The sequence below is a fragment of the Herpailurus yagouaroundi genome, unplaced genomic scaffold (assembly GCF_014898765.1).
Source record: "Herpailurus yagouaroundi ecotype Mexico unplaced genomic scaffold, PumYag 159, whole genome shotgun sequence".
NCBI lineage: Eukaryota > Metazoa > Chordata > Mammalia > Carnivora > Felidae > Herpailurus > Herpailurus yagouaroundi.
Genome location: NW_024412400.1, coordinates 55,431,491 through 55,453,256, shown reverse-complemented (window position 1 = coordinate 55,453,256; position 21,766 = coordinate 55,431,491). Strand labels below are relative to the sequence as shown.

The 21,766-nt window shown below is 38.8% G+C and overlaps 1 protein-coding gene and 1 pseudogene across 2 annotated transcripts in view; both read right to left on the bottom strand.

Moving 5' to 3' along the window:
* NMD3 (NMD3 ribosome export adaptor) overlaps nucleotides 1-17,008 on the bottom strand; it is a 32,792-nt gene extending 15,784 nt beyond the window's left edge. Inside the window, exons 1-7 of one of the 2 annotated variants that reach the window (XM_040480638.1) lie at nucleotides 16,878-17,008; nucleotides 16,265-16,320; nucleotides 15,197-15,331; nucleotides 13,386-13,482; nucleotides 6,395-6,475; nucleotides 4,988-5,116; nucleotides 4,624-4,714 (exon numbers count right to left, since the gene is read on the bottom strand). In XM_040480638.1, the coding sequence (XP_040336572.1) occupies nucleotides 4,624-4,714; nucleotides 4,988-5,116; nucleotides 6,395-6,475; nucleotides 13,386-13,482; nucleotides 15,197-15,331; nucleotides 16,265-16,308 (577 nt within the window). In that variant the 5' untranslated portion in view covers nucleotides 16,309-16,320; nucleotides 16,878-17,008. The remainder of the gene's footprint in view (nucleotides 1-4,623; nucleotides 4,715-4,987; nucleotides 5,117-6,394; nucleotides 6,476-13,385; nucleotides 13,483-15,196; nucleotides 15,332-16,264; nucleotides 16,321-16,877) is intronic. The other variant, XM_040480639.1, reaches the window with a different exon arrangement.
* Nucleotides 17,009-19,492: 2,484 nt separating this feature from the next.
* On the bottom strand, nucleotides 19,493-21,130 carry LOC121033935 (40S ribosomal protein SA-like; annotated as a pseudogene).
* Between the last annotated feature and the right edge of the window lie 636 nt (nucleotides 21,131-21,766).

The following is a 21,766-nucleotide window of genomic DNA, read 5'->3' as shown; positions in this document are numbered from 1 at the left end:
CTCAGTCGGTTAAGCGTCTGACTTCAGCTCAGGTCATGATCTCACAGCTCGTGAGTTCGAGCCCTGCGTCAGGCTCTGTGCTAACAGCTCAGAGCCTGGAACCTGCTTTGGATTCTGTGTCTCCCTCTCTCTCTCTGCCCATCCTCCACTGTGGTCTCTCTCTCTCTCTCTCTCTCTCAAAAATAAACATTAAAAAAAAATTAAAAAATGGGCCAAAGATCTGAATAGTTATTTCAGATAAATTTCATCAAAATGTATTTTGATAGTTATTTCATCAAAAAAAGATACAGGAATGGTTAATAACCTTATGAAAAGATAATCAACATCATTAGTCATTACGAAAATGTAAATTATAACCACAAAATGAGATACCACTTCATACTACCCTCTACACTGGCCATAAACAAAAAGAGACCATAATATTGGTGAGGCAATGTAGAAACTAGAACCATCAAACACTGCTGATAGCAACGCAAAATGGTACATGCACTTTGGAAACTCTTCCAGTTTCTTAAAAGCTAAACATTAAAAAAAAAAGATAAACATAAAGTATAAATTTACCATATGACTCAGCAATTCTATACCTAGGTATATACTAAAGAGAAGAAAACAGCTGAAACTCTTGCTGAAAATAAAAGAAATATGCAATATATTGTGGAAAAAGGTAGCTATAGCTATAAACACCAGGTACATAGAATCAATATGTATTCAAGAAAACTTATTTTTATATTTATAGATTTTTATATTTATATATGTATAAATATATATATTTATATTTATAAATAGATTTATATTATATCAGAAAACAAACTTTCAATTAATTCAAGCAAAATAAAATTTTAAAAAGTAGAAAAAAATTTTGTAATATTTATGGTGATGAAAATTAACTAGACTTACTGTGGTGATCATTTAGCCATATACAAACATCAAATCATTATGATGTACATCTGAAACTACTATGTTACATGTCAATTATATCTCAATTTAAAAAATTTTAAGTAGAAGAAATGAGTAATTAAAACAAAACTTTAAAAAGTGTATGCAAGAAAGGAGATATTTCAAATCAGTGGGAAAGGCTAGATTAACCTAGGAAAAACTCTAACTGGTTAACATTAAAAATCCCCCCAAATAATTTACTTTTAAAAATATAACTGTGGGAGTATACAAAGCTTTCCTATGTCAGGCACAAAATTTATAAGCCAGAGCTCTATAACTAAAAAATAAAAAATTTAAATGATAAAGGCATGTGACAATGCAAAAAAGTATCTGCTCTCTTAGGCTCACATTCAAATGCACACTAGCTCTCTCTAAACATACATACCTAATATACACATACATACAATGAGATTAATATCCAGAATAAGACACAAAATTAATGAGGAAAAAAGACAATTCACATAAGAAGCAAGAAACATAAATGGCTAACACATATATAAAAATATTAACCCTCATTAGTAATCAAGGAAATGCAAATTAAAACAAGATACCATTATTTTACCTACTAGAACAGCAAAAATTACAAAGAACAATTTGATAGTGTTGGCAAGTGCTGAGACTGCAAACTGGCACTATTCTGAAGACAATCTAGCAGTACATGTAAAAATTTAGTAATTGCATACTCCTGCCTAGTCATTTCTTTTTTTTAATTTTTTTTAAGGTTTTATTTATTTTTGAGAGAGAGGAGGGAGACAGAGTGCAGGCAGGGAAGGGGCAGAGGGAGAGGGAGACACAGGAACTGAAGCAGGCTCCAGACGCTGAGCTGTCAGCACAAAGCCCGACGGTGGGGCTCAAACCCATGAGATAGTGATCTGAGCTGAAGTTGGATGCTTAACTGACTGAGCCACCCAGGTGTTCCCTGTCATTTCAATTCTTGAACTCAATCTCACAGAAAACCCACCAAATATGCACAAACATTAGGATATTTAATACAGTGCCATTTGTAGCAGCAAAAAATGGAATATCTTGTGGACCAATAAGATATAACTAATTATACAAGGATTAACAAATATATATATATGCACACACACACAGTGGTTAAAAATAATGAAATAGAACCACGGTCAAAGACATGGCAAGGTTTCCAAATACATTAAGATGGCAGGTCACAGAATATTATAGAATGATCCCCCCATAAGGGGAAACAAACGCTACCACAATTTACATACAGAACACATTATTATATGATCTTGTTTTAAGGGACTAACACTGGGGATAACAAAGGGATAAATGGAACATAGAGGTCTTCTATTCATAGATATTTTTATCTCTGAATTTTTAATATTATTATGATTTTAAAAACAAAGTTACAAATAAACCACATTCAAAAAATTTATTTAAATCAAATCAAGAACTAGTAGGGGGAAAAAAACAGATTAAATCCTCTGGATGAACAAAGGGCTGTTAAATTTGCAATATCTGGGTTTTGAAAATGAGTGCAAAAGTATGACCCAGAACTGGGGCGCCTGAGTGGCTCAGTCGGTTGGGCGTCTGACTTCGGCTAAGGTCATGTTCTCACAGTCCATGGTTCGAGCCGCACGTCAGGCTCTGTGCTGACAGCTCAGAGCCTGGAGCTTGCTTCTGATTCTATGTCTCCCTCTCTCTGGCCCTCCCCCTGCTCATGCTCTGTCTCACTCTCTCTCTCAAAAATAAACATTAAAAAAAAAAATTTAATTAAAAAAAAAAAAAAAGTATGACCCAGAACTTATCCAAGTCTTTTGCTACAAAACAATTCTGTGAGTACATATCTGTCAGGGTGATGAGAAATAATAGTGTTTTGCTTTCTTAGCTAGAATATTTGGATCTCCTCATCCCCAAAAAAGTTACTCAAAACCAAGTTACTCAAAACAATGATGTATTTTTGCCTGGTGACTAGCCACAAACAACCAGGCACTATGTTACACAGACAAGAAGGGAACTTACCTTAAGTATACCTTAAGAATTCCTTAAGAATACCTTAAGTATTCATTAAACTGTGTTTTACCAATTTAGACTATTAACCTTATGTCTACTGGTAAAGCATTCAGGTCAGACACAAAGCTTAAAAGATGTTCTCCAGGTGACATCACTACATATATTCTCTCCCCCATGTAACCCAAGACCACACTTCTCAAAAGTACTTTCCCAAGACATACAAGATATAAGCAACAAATCAGTTAGTCACAGTGGAACTCAAAAATGAGGATATGATATAAGAATTTGGTCATTCCTTCAAGAACAGGTATCTCTAAGCCTATACTTTAGAGACTAGGAAAACAATATACGTACATGTTCACCAATAGCAAACAAATATTAACCTTTAGCAAGAAACTTCAAGAGTCTGCTTAAGAATATTTATGTTTTCGGGGCGCCTGGGTGGCGCAGTCGGTTAAGCGTCCGACTTCAGACAGGTCACGATCTCGCGGTCCGTGAGTTCGAGCCCCGCGTCAGGCTCTGGGCTGATGGCTCGGAGCCTGGAGCCTGTTTCTGATTCTGTGTCTCCCTCTCTCTCTGCCCCTCCCCCGTTCATGCTCTGTCTCTCTCTGTCCCAAAAATAAAAATAAAAAAACGTTGAAAAAAAAAAATTTAAAAAAAAGAATATTTATGTTTTCTACTATCAATCAGAGAAATATTTATCCATCATCTAATATGTATACTATATCAACAGAAAGTGCTAACACAGAACACACTCTAAGGAGCCATTATGAAATCATACAAAAAATTTTAAATTCCACCTTTAAGAAATCTAAATATATCATTTGTATATCAAAAACAAAAATATTGGGGCGCCTGGGTGGCTCAGTCGGTTGAGCGTCCGACTTCAGCTCAGGTCACGATCTCACGGTCCGTGAGTTCGAGCCCCGCATCAGGCTCTGGGCTGATGGCCCAGAGCCTGGAGCCTGCTTCCGATTCTGTGTCTCCCTCTCTCTCTGCTCTTCCCCCGTTCATGCTCTGTCTCTCTCTGTCTCAAAAATAAATAAACGTTTAAAAAAAAAAAATATTACAGGGGCATCTGGGTTGCTCAGTTGGTTAAGTATCCAGCTTTGACTCGGGTCATGATCTAGCAGCTCATGGATGGGTTCAAGCCCTGCGTCCGGCTCTGTGCTGACAGCTCAGAGCCTGGAGCCTGCTTTGGATTATGTCTCCCCCTCTTTCTTTCTGCCCCTCCCCTGCTTGTGTGTGTGCACTCATGCTCTCTCTTTCTCTCTCTCAAAAATAAACATTTAAAAAGTACTACAAAAGAACTTACAAATCTCAAAAATAATTTTTTTCCAAACAGAAATCAATCTCTGCATAAAACAAGATTTCGATGAATTTTCCATCATAGCACTTTATATTATATTAATGAAGCTACTGACTTACTCATCTGGTAGCTACTTAGTGTAAATTTAAATTAAAATAGAAAAAAAATTAAGAATTTAGTTCCTCAGTTGCACCAGATACATTTCAAGTTTCAATAGCCATATACAGCTAGTGGCTACCATAATGGACAATCTAGATAAAGAACTAAGATTTTTTTCCTTCCTAACAGAAGAAACTATTCTTTTGGACAGTACTATTCTAGCCATTGTCAATAAAGAGAAGACTTCTTACATTGGTTGAAATAAATTTTGACATCATTTCAAATGTTTTCAAATTTTAACTCACCATGAATTTCTTTGATACGAAGTGTATTCTGATGCATTCCATATTTCAAAATCAACTGTTCCAGATAGTAGAAGGTTTTTTTGTGCAAAGTCTAAACATAAATGCATTATTAGATTAATAGATGAAATGCAAACAAAAAAACCATCTATAGATATAGCACACTGATTTTTAAAACAAAACAACCTCTAAAGATGATCTTAAATGTGATAGTGACCTATTTTTAAAGATGAATGTTGCAGAAACCTAGACCATCCCTGGTGCCTGAGGATTTGGAAAGAAAAAGGAGGAGGTTTTACTAACTGTTTATAACCGACAAAGATAAAATACAAGATGAAAGATTCACTCATCATCTTTCTGTCAATACCTTTTGCCTCACTTGAACCACAGCCTTCCAGAAATCTTTAGCTTCTACTCTGTGGCAATCTCCACACATCTGAGGCTGAACAACATAATCCACCACAAACACTTGCTGAAGGATAGCACCATTCATTACCTGGTAAGGGGGGAAAAAAAATCACTCCTTCATTCTTTCCTTTTTATTTAGTAACATTTTTCTTAAAAGAAAATAATATTTCAAATTTAAGAACTTTAACATTTAAAGTTACTGTGGGGAGCCTGGGTGGCTCAGTTGGCTAAATGTCCAACTCTTGATTTCAGCTCAGGTTATGATCTGACTGTGAGTTTGAGCCCCACTGTCAGTGCAGAACCCCCCTGGGATTCTGTCTCCCTCCCTCTCTGCTCCTCCCCTGGTTGCTATCTGTCTCTCAAAATAAATTAAAAATATATATATATATAAATGAAAAATAAAAATAAATTAAAAAAATTAAAAAACAAAGTTACTATTTAACTTAAAGTCTTTTTCCATGAATGCTTTGAGGACATCAATAATAAACCAATTAAAAAACTATAAAAATAAGTTATAGTATTAAGAAAAACACATAAATTTAATTTGTAGGATTAAATTTGCATTTCATATTTACTTTTAAAGTGGCTGTGAAGATAGTCTTTGAAGAATCTATGTATCTAGGGGCGCCTGGGTGGCGCAGTCGGTTAAGCGTCCGACTTCAGCCAGGTCACGATCTCGCGTTCCGTGAGTTCGAGCCCCGCGTCGGGCTCTGGGCTGATGGCTCGGAGCCTGGAGCCTGTTTCCGATTCTGTGTCTCCCTCTCTCTCTGCCCCTCCCCCGTTCATGCTCTGTCTCTCTCTGTCCCAAAAATAAATAAACGTTGAAAAAAAAAAAATTAAAAAAAAAAAAAGAATCTATGTATCTATATACTTGTGTGTGCGTATTTGTGTGTGTGTGCGCGCGCGCAGAATTCATCCTTAGAAGAAAAAATAAGACAAAGAAAACTCTCAAAAAAACAAACGTTCCTTACTTAAATTGTTACCAAACATGGTCAATCACCAGAAATCACCTGGGAAGTTTTTAAACATAGATTTCTGTGTGTCACATCCAGACGGATCCAGTTGGATTCACTTAATGTGAATTACTGTGATGATTAGCCAAGTTTGAGAAACACTGTCTTAGCTCATGCTTTTACTTCAATCTTTTTCCTAACTTTTAAAAATTACTTTAGCCCACTAATCATTAGCAATAGCTGGTCTTACTAGCAACCTGATCATCTGTGCAGATGCCCCAAAAGAAAACAAAAGTTAAAATTAAGATTACTCTTTCCCTTTTAAGCTATTCAAGCCATAAGGTAACTTACCAATATCTCCTCATTTTCACTACCTACAATTTAGACATGCTGAGAAACTTTGTATAGCTTACCTCTTTCTGAATAGTCAGTTTAACTTTAAGTCTCTTAGAATGGGGCTCAGTCCAAACAAAACCTGCATCTACAAGCCGTACCTTCAAAAAAAAACACAAACAAAAAGAAACCTAAATTCCCACCAGAGAAAAAGATGAAAGAACTCATTAATAGATTTCATAAGATGTTTAAGGAATCTGATTGGCATCACTACTCAACATCATCAGTAAAAAAAAAAAAAATTATTAGAGGTATGGCAACAAAAAGAGCAAATAAAAGGACGATCTAATGACTTCATCATTTACAAGAAATCTCACGAACAAGTTTCTAGTTGGATTATTCTCTCTACATTAAATACATTGGTTTTTAAAAAAATTCATTAAAGGGAGTCTCATATTGAATACTGAATCCACAATGGTAACTTACCGCTAAATCAGCAGAGGCCAAAAAAGTTTGCTGTATGTAAAGAACTGAATGTAGCCCAATATGGCTAAAATGGGTGTTTCAAGGAAGAAGAGGATTGGAACAAAAATGGAGGCTGTTTCAATAACTTGGGCAGAAAGTGCAGGTGACCTGAACTAAGAAGTGCTGGAAATAAAAGAAGCAGAAAGACCCAAGAGTTATTTAGGAGATAAGATTTACAGGATTGAGTGATACTGTATATGGGAAGGATGAAAAGAACAGATTCTAAAATGATGCTCAAGTATCCAGCTTGGGCATCCAGGTAATAACTATTTTTCTGAAACAAAGGATAGATTTGATGGAGAGAAGATACTATTTTTGGTTTCAGACATTTAAGAGGGTTTATGTATGAGATACCCAAATGAAATTGTTCAGAGGATAGTAAGATATATATTTGGTTTGGAGCTCTATGGAGAAAACTGAGCTGAAGAGAACAGATTTGGGAGACATCGGTGGGCAGATGATGATTTTGTCAACTCTTGTCTGATGAGAACTAGACTTGCTAGTGTAGATGCAGCACTCCAGGGTAAAACCTTCCTCACATGACTGGTTCCCCTAAAGCAAAACCCAGGTACAAGAGGGTGACAGGCAGTGTTTAATTCCCTCAGTCTCCATCTGCAAGGGTCAAGAAGGCAGCCCAAAGGCTCTAAGACTGCCCTTCCCTCAGCTTCCAAACTCATCCACAGGAATGGAGAGAAGACCCTTGACACCTACTTCAACATTCCCTAACACAGCCTCACCACACTGTCAGTCCTCAGACAATCAGAACTGATCAACTTAACTGGGCCCTTTATTCTTCTTTACAACATCCCCAAACATTTCAGTCACCCCTCATCTCCCACACTCCAATTACACATATTCCCTATTCTGTCCCATCTAACACTCCTCCAAAAATTCTGAAACCCTTTCACAGCGCCCTCTGGAACTCAACATTCACTAACACAACAAAGCCTCCTAAATGCTCAATCTTTTTGCTAAACATTCCCTTCACCTTCTAGATCTCGTTACATAGAATGCTCCCCTAAAGCTAATTAAGGACTAATTGTTCTGTTTTAATTCTTATCACTGGACCAAGAGCTAGACAGGTGTCCTTCTTGCTCTTAACTGCTAATTCCAAACCACCTCCCTGCCTCCTCCTTAAACACACCCAGTTTTGAATCTGAAGGCTATGCTACCCACTCTATTATAGTCATCTGTTAACCCCTGAGTCACCCCTCTCATTTCTCAAAGACTTTAGCTCCTGGCTCACTGTTACTGTTTCCAACAATATTAGTACTTAGTGAGTTCAATATCCTCGCAATATTGAACTCCCTTCTTTGAGTTCCTCTTACAAGATCTCGTCCTCCTTCTATCTCAGCTATTCATATCCTTTTACCAGTAAGTTTTACCAATAACTGAAACTTCTCCAAAATCTCAACTCTAAACATCCCGTCTCCCACCTCTTATCTTTCCAGCTCATTTGCTCTAGCTCCTGGGCACTAAAACCCCTGCAACCTATTGCAACCCACGATCTATTCACCCTACAACCTTTTCACTATCTCTCATACCTCTTTATCTACTCACTTCCATCATATCCTAGCTTAATTTCAAGATCAATCATCAAAACCATTCCCATGCATACACTCAATTCCCTTGGTCCCTCTCTCACTTTACCTTAGTCATCTGGCTAAATCACAATCTTTGTTAAATTCAGTACACTGCCTGCTCTATGCCTTACCTGTACAACTGATGGGGTTACAGAAAGAAATACACATCATGCTAGTCTTTAAATTTTTAACAGTAACCTTTGTAACCATACAACATCATTCTAGTACATTCTCTCTCTCCCATACACTGGAGGACTATTTCACAACTTCTCCTCCACCCTCAAACATCTAATAGTTTTTCCCTCATAACTACTGCCCAGACTTCATTTCTCAATTAGAAAAGTAATCAGAAGATTTTCCAAAAGTTCCCACTTACCAATACATTCTCTCCTGTTACCACAGATGAACTGTCCTTGCTCCTATCAAGACCAACCTTAAGAATGCACCATTAGAGAGCAGAGATACTTGTTTTGTTCCACAAAAATATTCCAGGTTCCCAAAATGGTGCCTGGGAGAGAGTAAGTGCCAAATATTTGTTGATATTCTTCCACAAGTATGTTATATCCTATCTCTTTTCCACTCTTCAAGGGCATGACCCAGGCAATTATTCTGTCTCTGTGCAAATTGTTCCCTCTGTACTCTACAACTCCTAGACAACTTACAGATATAACTATAACATCTCACATCTTGAGAAATGGGTCCCTTTCCCTTATTTCCCTCTACCCATTGCCCCATTTGTTTCCCTTTAGAGCAAATCTCAAAAAAAAAAAAAAAAAAAGGAAAAAAAGAATTACCTATACTTGTCACCTCCAATTCCTGTCCTGTTCTCTCATTTCCATTCAAATCAGGTCTTTTATCTCCACCACTACACATAAATTGCTCATTAAAGTCATTAGTAATCTTCACATTGCTAAATCTACAGAATTCATGACTTGACCCATTAGCTGTAAATTACACAATCACTTCCTTTGTAAAATACCTCCCTTGTGTTCCAAGACACTACACTCACCTAATTTTTCATCTATTTCATCTATCAACTCCTTTTCAGTGTCCTTTGATTTGTCATCTTCCCAAGCTTTTATCAGTAAAAGATCCCAGAATTCAGTCCTCAAATTGCTTCCCTTTTCTAGCCAAACTCCCTAGGAAATATTCAAGTTCACAGCTGTAAATAGCATCTATATCCCAAATTCATTACCTCCAGTCTAGACCACTCCCCTGCTGATTTATCCAGCTGCCTACTATTTCTACGTCCATGTTTAATGGACATCTAAGTACCACTATGAGATAGCTCTAATCTCTCCCACCCTGACCTGCTCCTTTTGAAGTCTTCACTACCTACTAACAGCAACTCCCTCCTTCTGGTTGCTCAAGAATCATGGATGTCAAATCATACTTATACTCATCTATCACATACACACATCCAGCTTCATAAGTAAATCCTACTGACTACCTTCAAAGTAGATGCAGAAACCGTCCATTTCTTACCACCTCTACTACTGACCCAAATACCACCATTACGTATGATTACTACAATCACTCCCCATAGGTCCCTACTTCTACCTTCACCCCCACCTCCTTCACATGCATTCTAAACACAACAGCAAAGGATCCTGCTAAAACATAAATCATTCATCTTGCTACTACTCTACACTATACCTACTCTACCCATTACATTCAGAGTAAAAACCTGACCTTCCATGACTTTCCATGATTGCTGTTTTCATCCCACACTACTTTTCCCCTCCTCACTCCTCTCTCCACACAGGGATGCTCCTGCCTCTACTTGTTTTCTCTACCCATTAAGTCTCTTCTCCAGATTCCTGCACAGCTCCCTCTCATACTGCTTTTACGGTTTACTCAAATGTCACCTTATCAGTGAGGCATTACCTAACCACTCTATTTCACTTGTTTGAATATAGATGACATACAATGCCAACTGCTCTAGTTTAAATTACAACTCTACCCTGTGTAGTTCTTAGCCCCTTCCTGGTTTTTCCTCCCACAGAATTTAGACCTTTTAATATACCGTATAATATACCGACTTATTTTGTTCAGTGACTACTCCACACCCTCTCCTCCAACTAGAATGAATGCCCCCTAGGGTCGCCTGGGTGGCTTTGTCAGTAGAACGTCCAATTCTTGATCTCAGGATCAGGTAGTTGAGTTCAAGCCCCACCCTGAGCATGGGGTCTACTTAAAAAACAAAAACAAAAAAAACACAGAATAAAAGTTCCCTAAGACAGACATTTTGTCTCTGCTATATCCCCAAGACCAAAAGCAGACTGGCACAGAGCTGACACTTAATAAACACTGCTGAATGAACTAATGAATTATTAAGGCTCATCAGACATTTGACAAAAGCCTGAAAGTGAGAAGTACAAAAGTGAGACCAAGTTACACAAAAAACTGACTCCAGAGCCAAATTAGGAGAACAGAAGGAAATTTTTGAAAAAAATTATCAAACCTTCAGAAAAATTCAACAAAATGCATTGCTGTTGGTAGGAATGTAAATTGGTACAGCCACTGTGGGAAACAGTATGGAAGTTCCTCAAAAAATTAAAAATAGAAATACCAGGGGAACCTGGGTGACTCAGTTGGTTGAGCCACCAACTCTTGGTTTCAGCTCAGGTCATGATCTCACGTTTCGTGGGTTTGAACCCTGCATCGGGCTCTGCGCTGACAGCGTAGAGCCTGCTTGGGATCCTCTCTCTCTCTGCCCCTCCCCCCACTGTCTCTCTCGAAATGAATAAACTTAAATCTAAAAAAAAAAAAAACAAACAAACAGAAATACCGTATGATCCAATAACGCCACTACTATTTACCCAAAGGAAAAAAAATACTAACTGAAAAAGATATATGAAGTCCTATGTTTACTAGAGCATGACTTGTCATAGCCAAGATACAGAAGGAACCTAAGTGTCCCTCAGTAGATGAATGAATAAAAAAGATGTGGTATATAGAGAATGGAATACTACACAGCCAAAAAAGGATGATATCTTGGGGCACCTGGATAGTTCAGTCGGATAAGTATCCGACTCTTGTTTTCGGCTCAGGTCATGATCTCACGGTTTGTGGGTTCAAGCCCCGCATCAGGCTCTGAGCTGGCAGCGTGGATCCTGCTTGGGATTCTCTCTCTCCCTCTCTCTCAAAATAAATAAAAATAAGTATTAAAAAAAAGGATGGTATCTTGCCATCTACAGCAACATGGATAGACCTAGAGAACATTAAGCTAAGTGAAATAAGTCAGAAAAAAAAAAGAAGTCAGACTGAGAAAGACAAATACCATATGATATCATTCATATGTGGAATCTAAAAAAACAAGTGAACAAACAAAAAGCAGAATGAGACCTATAAATACAGAGAACAAACTGATGGTTGCCAGAAGGAAGGGGACTGTGGGGGCAAGCAAAATGGAGAAAGGGTAGTGGAAGACACAGCTTCCAGTTACGGAATGAGTTGTAGGGATAAAAGGTACAATACAGATAATATAGTTGATTATATTGTATTACTGTTGTAAGGTAACAGATGGTAGCTACACTTGTGGTGAGCACAGCATAACATATAAAGATGTCAAATCAGTATGCCTTACACCTGAAATTAATGTAACACTGTGTGTCAACTTATATGCAAATTTTTAAAAAGTTTAAAGAAAAATTTAAAAAAAAATTTCTTTAAAAGAACAGAATGCATCAAAAACATTAAGACTTTGGTAAAGATTCTGGAACTTAAAAATATCACTGCTGGAACAACAAAAATCAATACAGAGACTGGAAGATAAAGCAAAGGAAATTACTAAGAACAGAAAAAAAGACAAAAAGATTAAAAACATCCCAAGGAGAAAAAGACAAACTTTTAAGCCAATAGGGACAACATTTGACTAACAGAAACTCCAGGGATGAAAAAAAAGAAAACAAAGAAAAAACTTCAAAGAACTATTCCATGTTATTTTATCAGAGCTTAAAAGAGAATTTGAAGGGGTGCCGGAGTGGCTCAGTCAGATGAGCATCCAACTGGATTTCAGCTCAGGTCACAATTCCAGAATCATGGGATCAAGCCCATTGGCTCTGTGCTGAGCGTAGAGCCTGCTTGAGATTCTCTCTCTCTCTCTCTCTCTCTCTCTCTCTCTCTCTCTCTCTCTCTCTCCCTCTCTCCCTCTCTCCCTCTCAAATAAAAATAAAATAAAATAGAATCTGAAGACTTTCAAACCGAATCCATTTCAATTAAAAATATATACCTGGTGTCAAAGTTTAACACAAAGAAGACTGAAAGTGTTATGCAGAGAGAGAGGTAAACTGGACTAAAATCCTGTTTGTTTTTTTGGAGACAATGATGCACTCACTTTAAATAACAGGCATAAATATTTTCTTTCTAGAGCAATAATTAAAATAAAAAGAAACTGAATACCATAGCCCTAATACTATAATCTCCTAAATTATGTTTAGCAATGGTATATTTTTTTAATGTTTTATTTTTCATTTGAGTGAAAGAGGTGAAAGAGACAGAGTGTGCATGCACGAGCAGGTAAGTAGCAGACAGAGAACCTTAAGCAGGCTGCATGCTTAGCGCAGAGCCTGCTGCAAGACTCAATCTCATAATCACGAGATCACGACCTGAGCGGAAATCGAGAGTCAGACACTTAACTGACTGAGTCACCCAGGGACCCCAGCAATGCCTTTATATAAATATTTTCAGAAAAAACTACTGCACATAAGAGGCTGGCAATAAATAATGAATGAAAAAAACACATTTCACATTAAGTCTTTTAAAGCAAAAAGATTTTCATTTCCATAAAAAAAGAATATATATAACTTTAAAAATGGACACAGTTTTGTAGTAGGGTGCTTACCAACAGTAACATTTAAGTTATTTTTGGAAAACCTACTGGTAGGATTTTCTGAAAATAAGAGATTAAAATATAAAAACAGTAACACATGCCTACAAAAACCAATTTTAACTGACCTACCTTACTCAGAGGGCCTTTGATTTTTTTCAAACACAAAGCAAGAAGTTCCCTGGATTCTAATGCACACTGTATCCAAGTTCCTGGTGGCTGGAAATATCTGAGAAAGAAAATACACTGAAACCCAGCATTTCTCAGGAAAGACAAAAATTTCACTGTGAATCTGCAGACAATCCACTGATTATTAGTAAGGTATAATAATACCCAAGGTTGATATGAAGCACTTAACCCAAGTATATTTAACAGTTCCAGAAAACTTTCAATTAGATCAGTAGCTTCAGTTTAAAATGTGAAATCCTAAGTATATTTGAGAAAGCCAATCTCAATCTATTAAAGAGGTCTTAATACTTCAAGCACCAGCAAAGAATTCCAGTGAGGACTGAAAAATGCCTAAAAGTTCTCTGAAGCTACACTCTGAAAAACAGGTAAGAAATCATCTTAAAATGGTATCAGAATGAAGGTTTGTAATAAGCATCAAGATGCTTGAGAACTGCTAATTTCTCACACACAAAAAAAGATAAATTAGCACCTCATACTATGTATCAACAGTAGTTCAGACTTTTCATGTATTTCAAGTCCATTCCCAAATGTTAAATTGTAAAACTCATTATTAAATCTTACATAAAACCTAATTAAATTAAACCTTAAATCCTTTGTGCACATGCTTTAAGATTTTTAGCCCAGTCTGCTCAGGACTTAGGAGAGTGCCAAGCACATAGTAAACACTGAATAAGTATTTGTTAAATACATAATACTTCTAAATATGTTATGTGAATGCTTGTTGTTGCCATACTTAAGTGCATATTCTGATTTTCACCTTTAAAGGTTCATTCAAAAACCTTATACAGGTCCATTTGTAATAAGCATGCTTCTGGAGTCAAAGGGCTTCATATATCAATTAATAAAGCCTTTCATTCTGATGACAAAATTAAGGTTTAAAGAGGTTAATTGGCAGAGTTTCAAAAAGCTCATTTGTGAGAAATCCAAGACAAACTAGGTCTCCTGATTCTTTGTCTCAGGCTTTTTCCACTCCACCATGCTTTCAATAGCAAGTATCTGTAAATGATCAAGCCTCATACTTGCCAAACTTGCAAACTATAAACTCCCTAAAATAGTACAGAAAAGTTTCATGTTTTTGTACATATGTAAATTTTAAGTATTTTTCTGGAAAGACAGTTTTCAAATTCCCAAAGGGATTCATGAGCCACCTCCCCCATCCCTAAAACAGTGAAGAACCACTGCTATCCTAACCCATTTGGGAAATCAGAGGCAGTTAGTTTTATACCAGCAGTGTCACTGGGCAGTTTTATGTTACTTGATAGCTTACTACACTCGTTTAGTTACATGGGAATTTTAATAGAATTTTTAAAACACTTTGCTCAAATAATTAAAACATTAAAACTTAGGAGGGTTTTTGTCATACATAACATCTGGTAACTAAAACGAAAAAAAAAAAAACCCTCATGATAATAACAACAGTATGTCCTTAGTAATCTTTCACTTACCCTTATGAACATCAACTCGTATCTGTTCACTGTATACAGCAAACCTATTAATCTCTTACAAGGAAAAAAATTTAAAAAAACAGCCAAGCACCTTTCCACTAATTTTACCAGATTAGCAGGGCAAACCAGAAAAGTACATTACAAAATTGCAAATCCTAAAATCTTTGGCAACACCAACATAAGTAAAAATTGAACGTCAAATACATGCACTTTATTCTATGTATGTCGCTGTCATCTCAGCATATGCCAGTGGCTCTCCTATCTACAAATCTCAACTTCAAGTAGGACAAAATAAGTACTACACCATACCTTTGACATTGTTTGCAGAAAGACACACAGACCTGCTTCGGAATGCCTTGGCTGATGTCTACTTTACTTCGCAAACAGGCCACACAAATATTGGCAGGATTTGGACTGATTGGGACACCACACTCGCAGCACAAGCTTAAAAAAATAAATACAGCATAAATTTTTCATGTTAGGTTTCATAAATGCATTTGATGCCTTGATAAAGGCTATCAAACAAAAGCCTTCCAAGTTAGGCCATATTATCTCTACATTAAAAAAAGAAAAAAAAAAATTGCAGAGCAATCTTCAAAGATGCTATAAAGCATCACCTTGGAATACTGCACCAAAAAAACAAGGATGGCTAGAATTTCAAAAATCCTCAAACTATGGTGATGTTCAGAAGGTCTAGAGAGTGTAAATTATTTTAATAGTAATCATCAGACAGCTTTATAGTCTAAAGGCATTTTTTTTAAACGTGCAAGTATAGGACTACCAAAATGTAAACATTTACCCAGAGCAGAAAATTTTTCAAAGGATGGAAAGAGACTCATGTCTAGTGATTCGGTAAAATGGACGGGGGTCTTAACTCCAGGTGTACTGGGGACAGAAAATGTTTAGGAATCATTGATGTTGTCCCAAAGAAATGTTCTATAATCCATAATATCCAAATATAGTAGTCACCAGACACATGTGGCTCCTGAGGACCTGAAACATGCCTAGTATGACTGAAGAACTTCATATTTAATTTTTCATCTTAGTTTCTTTAAATTTAAATAGCCACATGTGGCTAATGGCTATCACATGGACATCCAGAAGAACGTATAGTGAATATTTTAATACTCTTAAAGCAACTATTTTAATTTTATTTTAATACTCTCAAAGCAAGTATTTTACTACGACAAACTTTCCAACTAAAACTGAATTCAATTTTCTCAAGAAATAAAGCTTTCCACTTTCCCCACTTAAGACAAAGAATTCCATCTCAAAAAACAAACAAACGAAAAGCTTCCCTCACAGGTAGTGAGTTTCAAAGACTCACTTTAGCATCTTTAAAGGTAAGGAGAAAGGGGAAAAAGGAATATGACTCACATGTGTCCAGGGGTGCGGTCGGCGGATTCCGTCATATACTCCATGTTTCTGTATCCCTTGATTTCAAGAGAGAGGATGAATCGTGGGATTTAAGTCACTTGCCTATTCACCTCTATACAAATCTTCCTTCTCTTTCCTTCTCTTTCTCTGAATAAGTCAGACAAGCCTCGTAAAGCAGCAAATAACCAATTCCATCTAGCTACTTCGTAAGAAGTCACTTCCTTTAATATCAGAACCAAAGAAATTCCAGAATTCCAGAGTTTCCCTGAGCCATTAAACTCGGCTACTGACCGCAAGCATCACCACAGCGCCAACTCCCGCGGGAGGAGAAGGGCGCTCAGACGGCCGGGGCCGCCACCCCCACCCTCACCCTCAAGCCTGCAGCTACCGGGCCTCAGCCCCGCGCCGCAGAAATCGCCGGCGGTGTCACGGCGCCGCGGCCCACCCACCCGGACCCCGCACACGGCGGGTGGAACCTCACGCGGGCTCCCGGCGGGCAGCGCACACGCGGCACGCACGCGGCCTGAGGCCGGCCGGAAATCGGGGAATCCGCCCCACTCTCTCCTTAGGGACCCCGCGCGACCGCTAAGCCGGGTCTCCGCCCAGAACCTACTTAACGCCTCTGGGACAGACCCAGTTTTGCGGGAAATCTGCGACAAAACAGCCCCTGTCACCTCCAGGTGACACCTCCAGGCTGCCACACAGCCAACACCAGCACGACGAAAGTCTCGCGAGACAAGAGCTCGAAATCCGGTGGACCGAGAACGAGGAGTTAAAGGGGCGGGTGGGGGCGGAGGAAGGGGAGGGCACAGGCGAGCCGTGCGGTGGGGACTGGGCCCAGAGGCGGGGCAAGCGGGAAGGAGTGGGGAGAGAAGGCTCGGCCTCTCTCCTGCAATAGTGGGTGGTACTTACATAGACTGTACAACTCCTTTATTGGGTTATCATCTTTCCCGATTTTCCCTGGCCAGAGTTCACTCCACGCTAACCTCGCCCTTGTATATAAATCACTTTTCAGATATCCTAATTGGGAGCTTGTGTGCTTCATGATTATATAAATGATTATATAAAAGTTGTATGTAAAGAGTACCACAACACACAAATTAAACTACATCGAGGACAGTGTCTCTTTGTTCATCATCATATGCCTAATGCCTGCTACATCCTGAATACTCAAATGCAGACCTGTTGAATAGATGAAAGAAAGAAACGTAAGACACAATTATTTGTGAAGAAATCTGATAGTTTTAGTCCACTAATTATTAGAATGTGCTTCCTGATAGCGCACTTCATATCTCCTTATGACTTTATACCTTGATCTTAGAACTGCACAGACCATGGCTAACCAGTTTTCATGACAGAATCTCAAATATTTGAAGAGCACATTTTTTTCTGTCTTCTCACCCCAATTTCAAGGACTAAGCAAGGTCATCTAATAGAAGGTGATCAAAGAAACCCTCTCATTTCTTGCCTAGGATACTTAAGTATTTTCCCATTCCTTCTCCTTACTCCCAGACTCCAACCTATCCTTCTAAAATGTAAATCTGATTTTGTCACGCTCTCCTGCTTTTAATCCTCCAGTGGTCTCTGATAACCTTCTGGTAATTTCCAATTTCTCTGCGTAGAAAGAAGACCCTTCAGGATCTAATCCAGACATACCCTGTCACATTCCCAAGCATGCAGCCATACAGGCCAACTGGCAGATCCTACAGGAACTGGTCTACCTTGGCTTATGCCTGGGACAATCCACCTTAAATATTAAGCTCAAGTATACTATATTAGTTTCCTATTGCTGCTGCAATAAATTATCACAAATTTTATGCCTTAAAACAACACAAATTTATTATCTTACACTTCTGTAGGTTATAAGTCTAAAAAAGACGTTCCTCCTTAGTGTGTGGTCCTACAACATCTTTATAGAAGGTGTATGGCTCTATAATAGTGTGAACAACACTAAATTGGATCATAAATTTTCTATTCTGCACGTTCCACAGATTCAACTGCTGGAGAGCAATCTGGTCTCATTCTTCTCCAGATTCCCTGCACCTAGCACAGTGCCTGGTGCAAAACAGACCCTAAATATGTGTTGGTAAATTATTTATCCATTTGTTATGCACAACAACTCTGAAGAAACAACGTAACTCCCCATTTTTTCCATTCCTATTGTCATTTCCCTTAAGCCAAATACCACTAGGAACACAACTGTAGTTAAATACATTGTGTCTATTCTTCACTGAAGTGAATGCAAACATACCATGAGGAATCATGGAATGTATCAGGAGGAGGGTGTTAGAAAAAAACCTATCATAGAATTTGGGCTTTCATTGGGTAACCTCAGAGAAGGTCTAAGAAAGCAGGTCTTCTCAAGATTGGATGCTGTCAGAAAGCAGGGGTAATTCTATAAATGGATATCTCAACAAATCTTGTGTATAGAAAGAGAGGCAGAAAGAAAGCTGAAATTAGTAAAGAAGTAGCAGTTACTCATCTTGGCCAATAGAGGGGGTATTTGGTATTTTCCTGGGTGGCACAGTGACCTTGTATTTATCTATGGTTATACAAAATTATGCAGTGGCTTTGCTTTGTCTCATTTTAGTGTGGTGTCAAAGTAACCTTGTCAGAGGTTGGTACACTGTGAAATTGTTTATGTCTAATAGGAGAACAATGTGGGTTACCTGTGAGTACACAGGCCAGCTTCTGAATGTCAGGGACTGGTCTTTTCTTTCTCCATATACTTCCTTAATACCCTATTTGATTTGGCACCAAATGCCACAGTGCCAGGTTTGTCAGGCACTGGATATACAACAGTGAACAACACGACTGGTCCCTGTTCTTGTGGAGCAGATAAGGGTGATAACCCAAAAACTTATGTAATTGGCTGAGAGTTCTATAGCATGTAAGTGGCAGAACCGGGACCCGAACTATGGTTAATTAAACTGTACCCATGTCCTCACCACCACACTGGGCTGCCTGCCTTTCTGAGGATCAGGTCATCTATTATTCACAGGCTCTTTTTTTTCTTTTTAACGTTTTGTTTATTTTTGAGACAGAGAGAGACAGAGCATGAACAGGGGAGGATCAGAGAGAGGGAGACACAGAATCTGAAACAGGCTCCAGGTTCTGAGCTGTCAGCACAGAGCCCGACGCGGGGCTCGAACTCACAGACCGCGAGATCATGACCTGAGCCGAAGTTGGCCGCTTAACCGACTGAGCCACCCAGGCGCCCCTCTTTTTTTCTTTTAAGAAACTTTATTTTCCATCAACCTTATTTCCATTTCTGTTTAAGAGTCTGTGGACGGAGCAACTTAGGATCCCTCAGGGGTTGTTCCCACCCATTCAGGGGCCCGAGCAGTGGGAGCTGCAGCCCAGTCCTGAGCAGTGGCTGAGAGCCCCAGTCTTCAGTAGCGAACTGCTGGACGGGCACTGAGGACCCCGCATGCCTCAGACCACCTGAGACCTCAGGTTGAGTAGCAGTAAATTCGGGACCCGGGGCAGTCCATTCACCTGGAAATCCCTCCTTGGTTACAGCCTTTTCAGCATCAGCCTGCTCTTCCTTCTCAGTCTCTTCAGGATCTCTGTGGAAGGAGAGGTCAGATGTGGCCTCCCACGGGTGTTCATGGGAGATGGCGCACAGGAGTGTGTGCAGAACCTCCCAGGCCAGCATCTACCGCCTCGGACCCACTGAGTGAGCTCCCTTGCTGTTGCGTGGGATGGCAGTGTCCACACAGCGCTGTGGAGAGTCTGGGTTACACAGAGCAACTGTAGGCGGGTTAGCATAAAACACCTCTGTGAGGGGCTGGTGGTCAGCCCTGAATCAGTGACCAGCAGAAGACACGGTTCCTGGAAGGCAGCCTAGACCTGGCTAGTGAAGGTTCCAGGAGTGAAGTGGCCCACAGTAGGAGGGGCTCCAGTGGCAGCCGTCGAGTTGAGCACAGCCCAGTGGCCAGTGTTCTTAGAATATGATGCTTACATTAGCCGGGTTTTTGATGGCAACAATGGAACAAGCTGCCGGCAGAAGCTTCTCATAGATCTCTCTAGATTTGTAATGCACCATCACTTTCTTTTCGGTAGATGTACTGTTCTGTTTGGAAGTCAATGTTAGTGTCATCTAAGCAAGTTCTGCTGCAAGGAATTAGAGGACATCCTCCTCCCTTTGCAGGACGTCAAGGGCTCCGGACATTGTGCAAGTTTTCCTTAAAGTTACATGGGAGCCTAGAACAACACCTCCATATGGACCCCTCTCTTGTTAGCATGGAAAGGCCACAGGCTTTTCATAAATGAAATACTTATGTGGCAGAAAGTACCTACATCTCTCCTCACACTTCTTGCCCCTCAATAATAAGATCTCCAGATGTCAGAAGTAAGTACTTGGTGTCAAATCTGTCTGCTACAAGCCTAGGATGAGCTTGGTCTTAGAGTGAGGTAATAGGGGCAAATTACACCAGAAAGAAACTCGTTTTGCACTTCTTTATTTAATCCTCAAATCTCATCTGGGAAAAATGGGTTTTCTAATCCCATAGTCCTTATGCTCAGGATATCTATCCTTTTTCAAATCTTAGCTTTGGTGTAATTTGATAAACTTAAATTCTGTGTTTGGCCTTGGCCTTAAAATGGAATTCCTAAAAGGGCTGGAAGAGTATGACCTCCTAAGAAGTTACAGGTGCATTTTCTAGATTCGTTATGCACAAATTCGTTAAAAAAAATTTTTTTAGATCAGAATCCATAAAATCTCTCTCTCAACCAATTAATGTAAACATAAATACTGATTTTTATCTCTTGTGGTTTAGATTATAATATAACTTTGTTGGAGATAGATTGAATGTTTTATTTTTTTTAATGTTTATTTATTTATTTTGAGAGAGAGAATGAATGAGCATGAGCAGGGGAGGGGCAAAGAGAGAGGGAGAGAGAGAATTCCAAGCAGGCTCCACAGTGTCAGTGCAGAGCATAATGCAGGGCTTGATCCCACAAACCGTGAGATCATGACCTGACCCAAGATGAAACTATGAAAGTTTTTTTTTAATTTCAGAAAAAAAATCTTTCGGATCTAGGACTAGGCAAAGAATTCTTATATTCGACAACAAAATCATGATATATAAAAGAAAAAATTGGTAAGCTGAACATCATCAAAATTAAAAACTTGCTCTGTGACAGACCCTGTTAAGAGGACAAAAAGATAAACTACAGAGTGGGAGAAAATATGTTCAAACCATATCCACCTAAAGACCAGTATCTTGAACATAAAAAGAACTCCTGGGGCATCTGGCTGGCTCAGCCAGAATAGTGTGCAATTCTTGATTTTAGGGTCATGGGTTCGAGCCCCGTGTTGGATGCAGAGATTACTAAAAAAAAAAAAGTAAATAAACTTTTAATGTTTTTATTTATTTTTGAGAGAGAGACAGAGCATGAGCAGGGGAGGGGCAGAGAGAGAGGGAGACACAGAATCCAAAGCAGACTCTAGGCTCTGAGCTATCAGCACATAGCCCTATGTGGGGCTTGAACTCATGG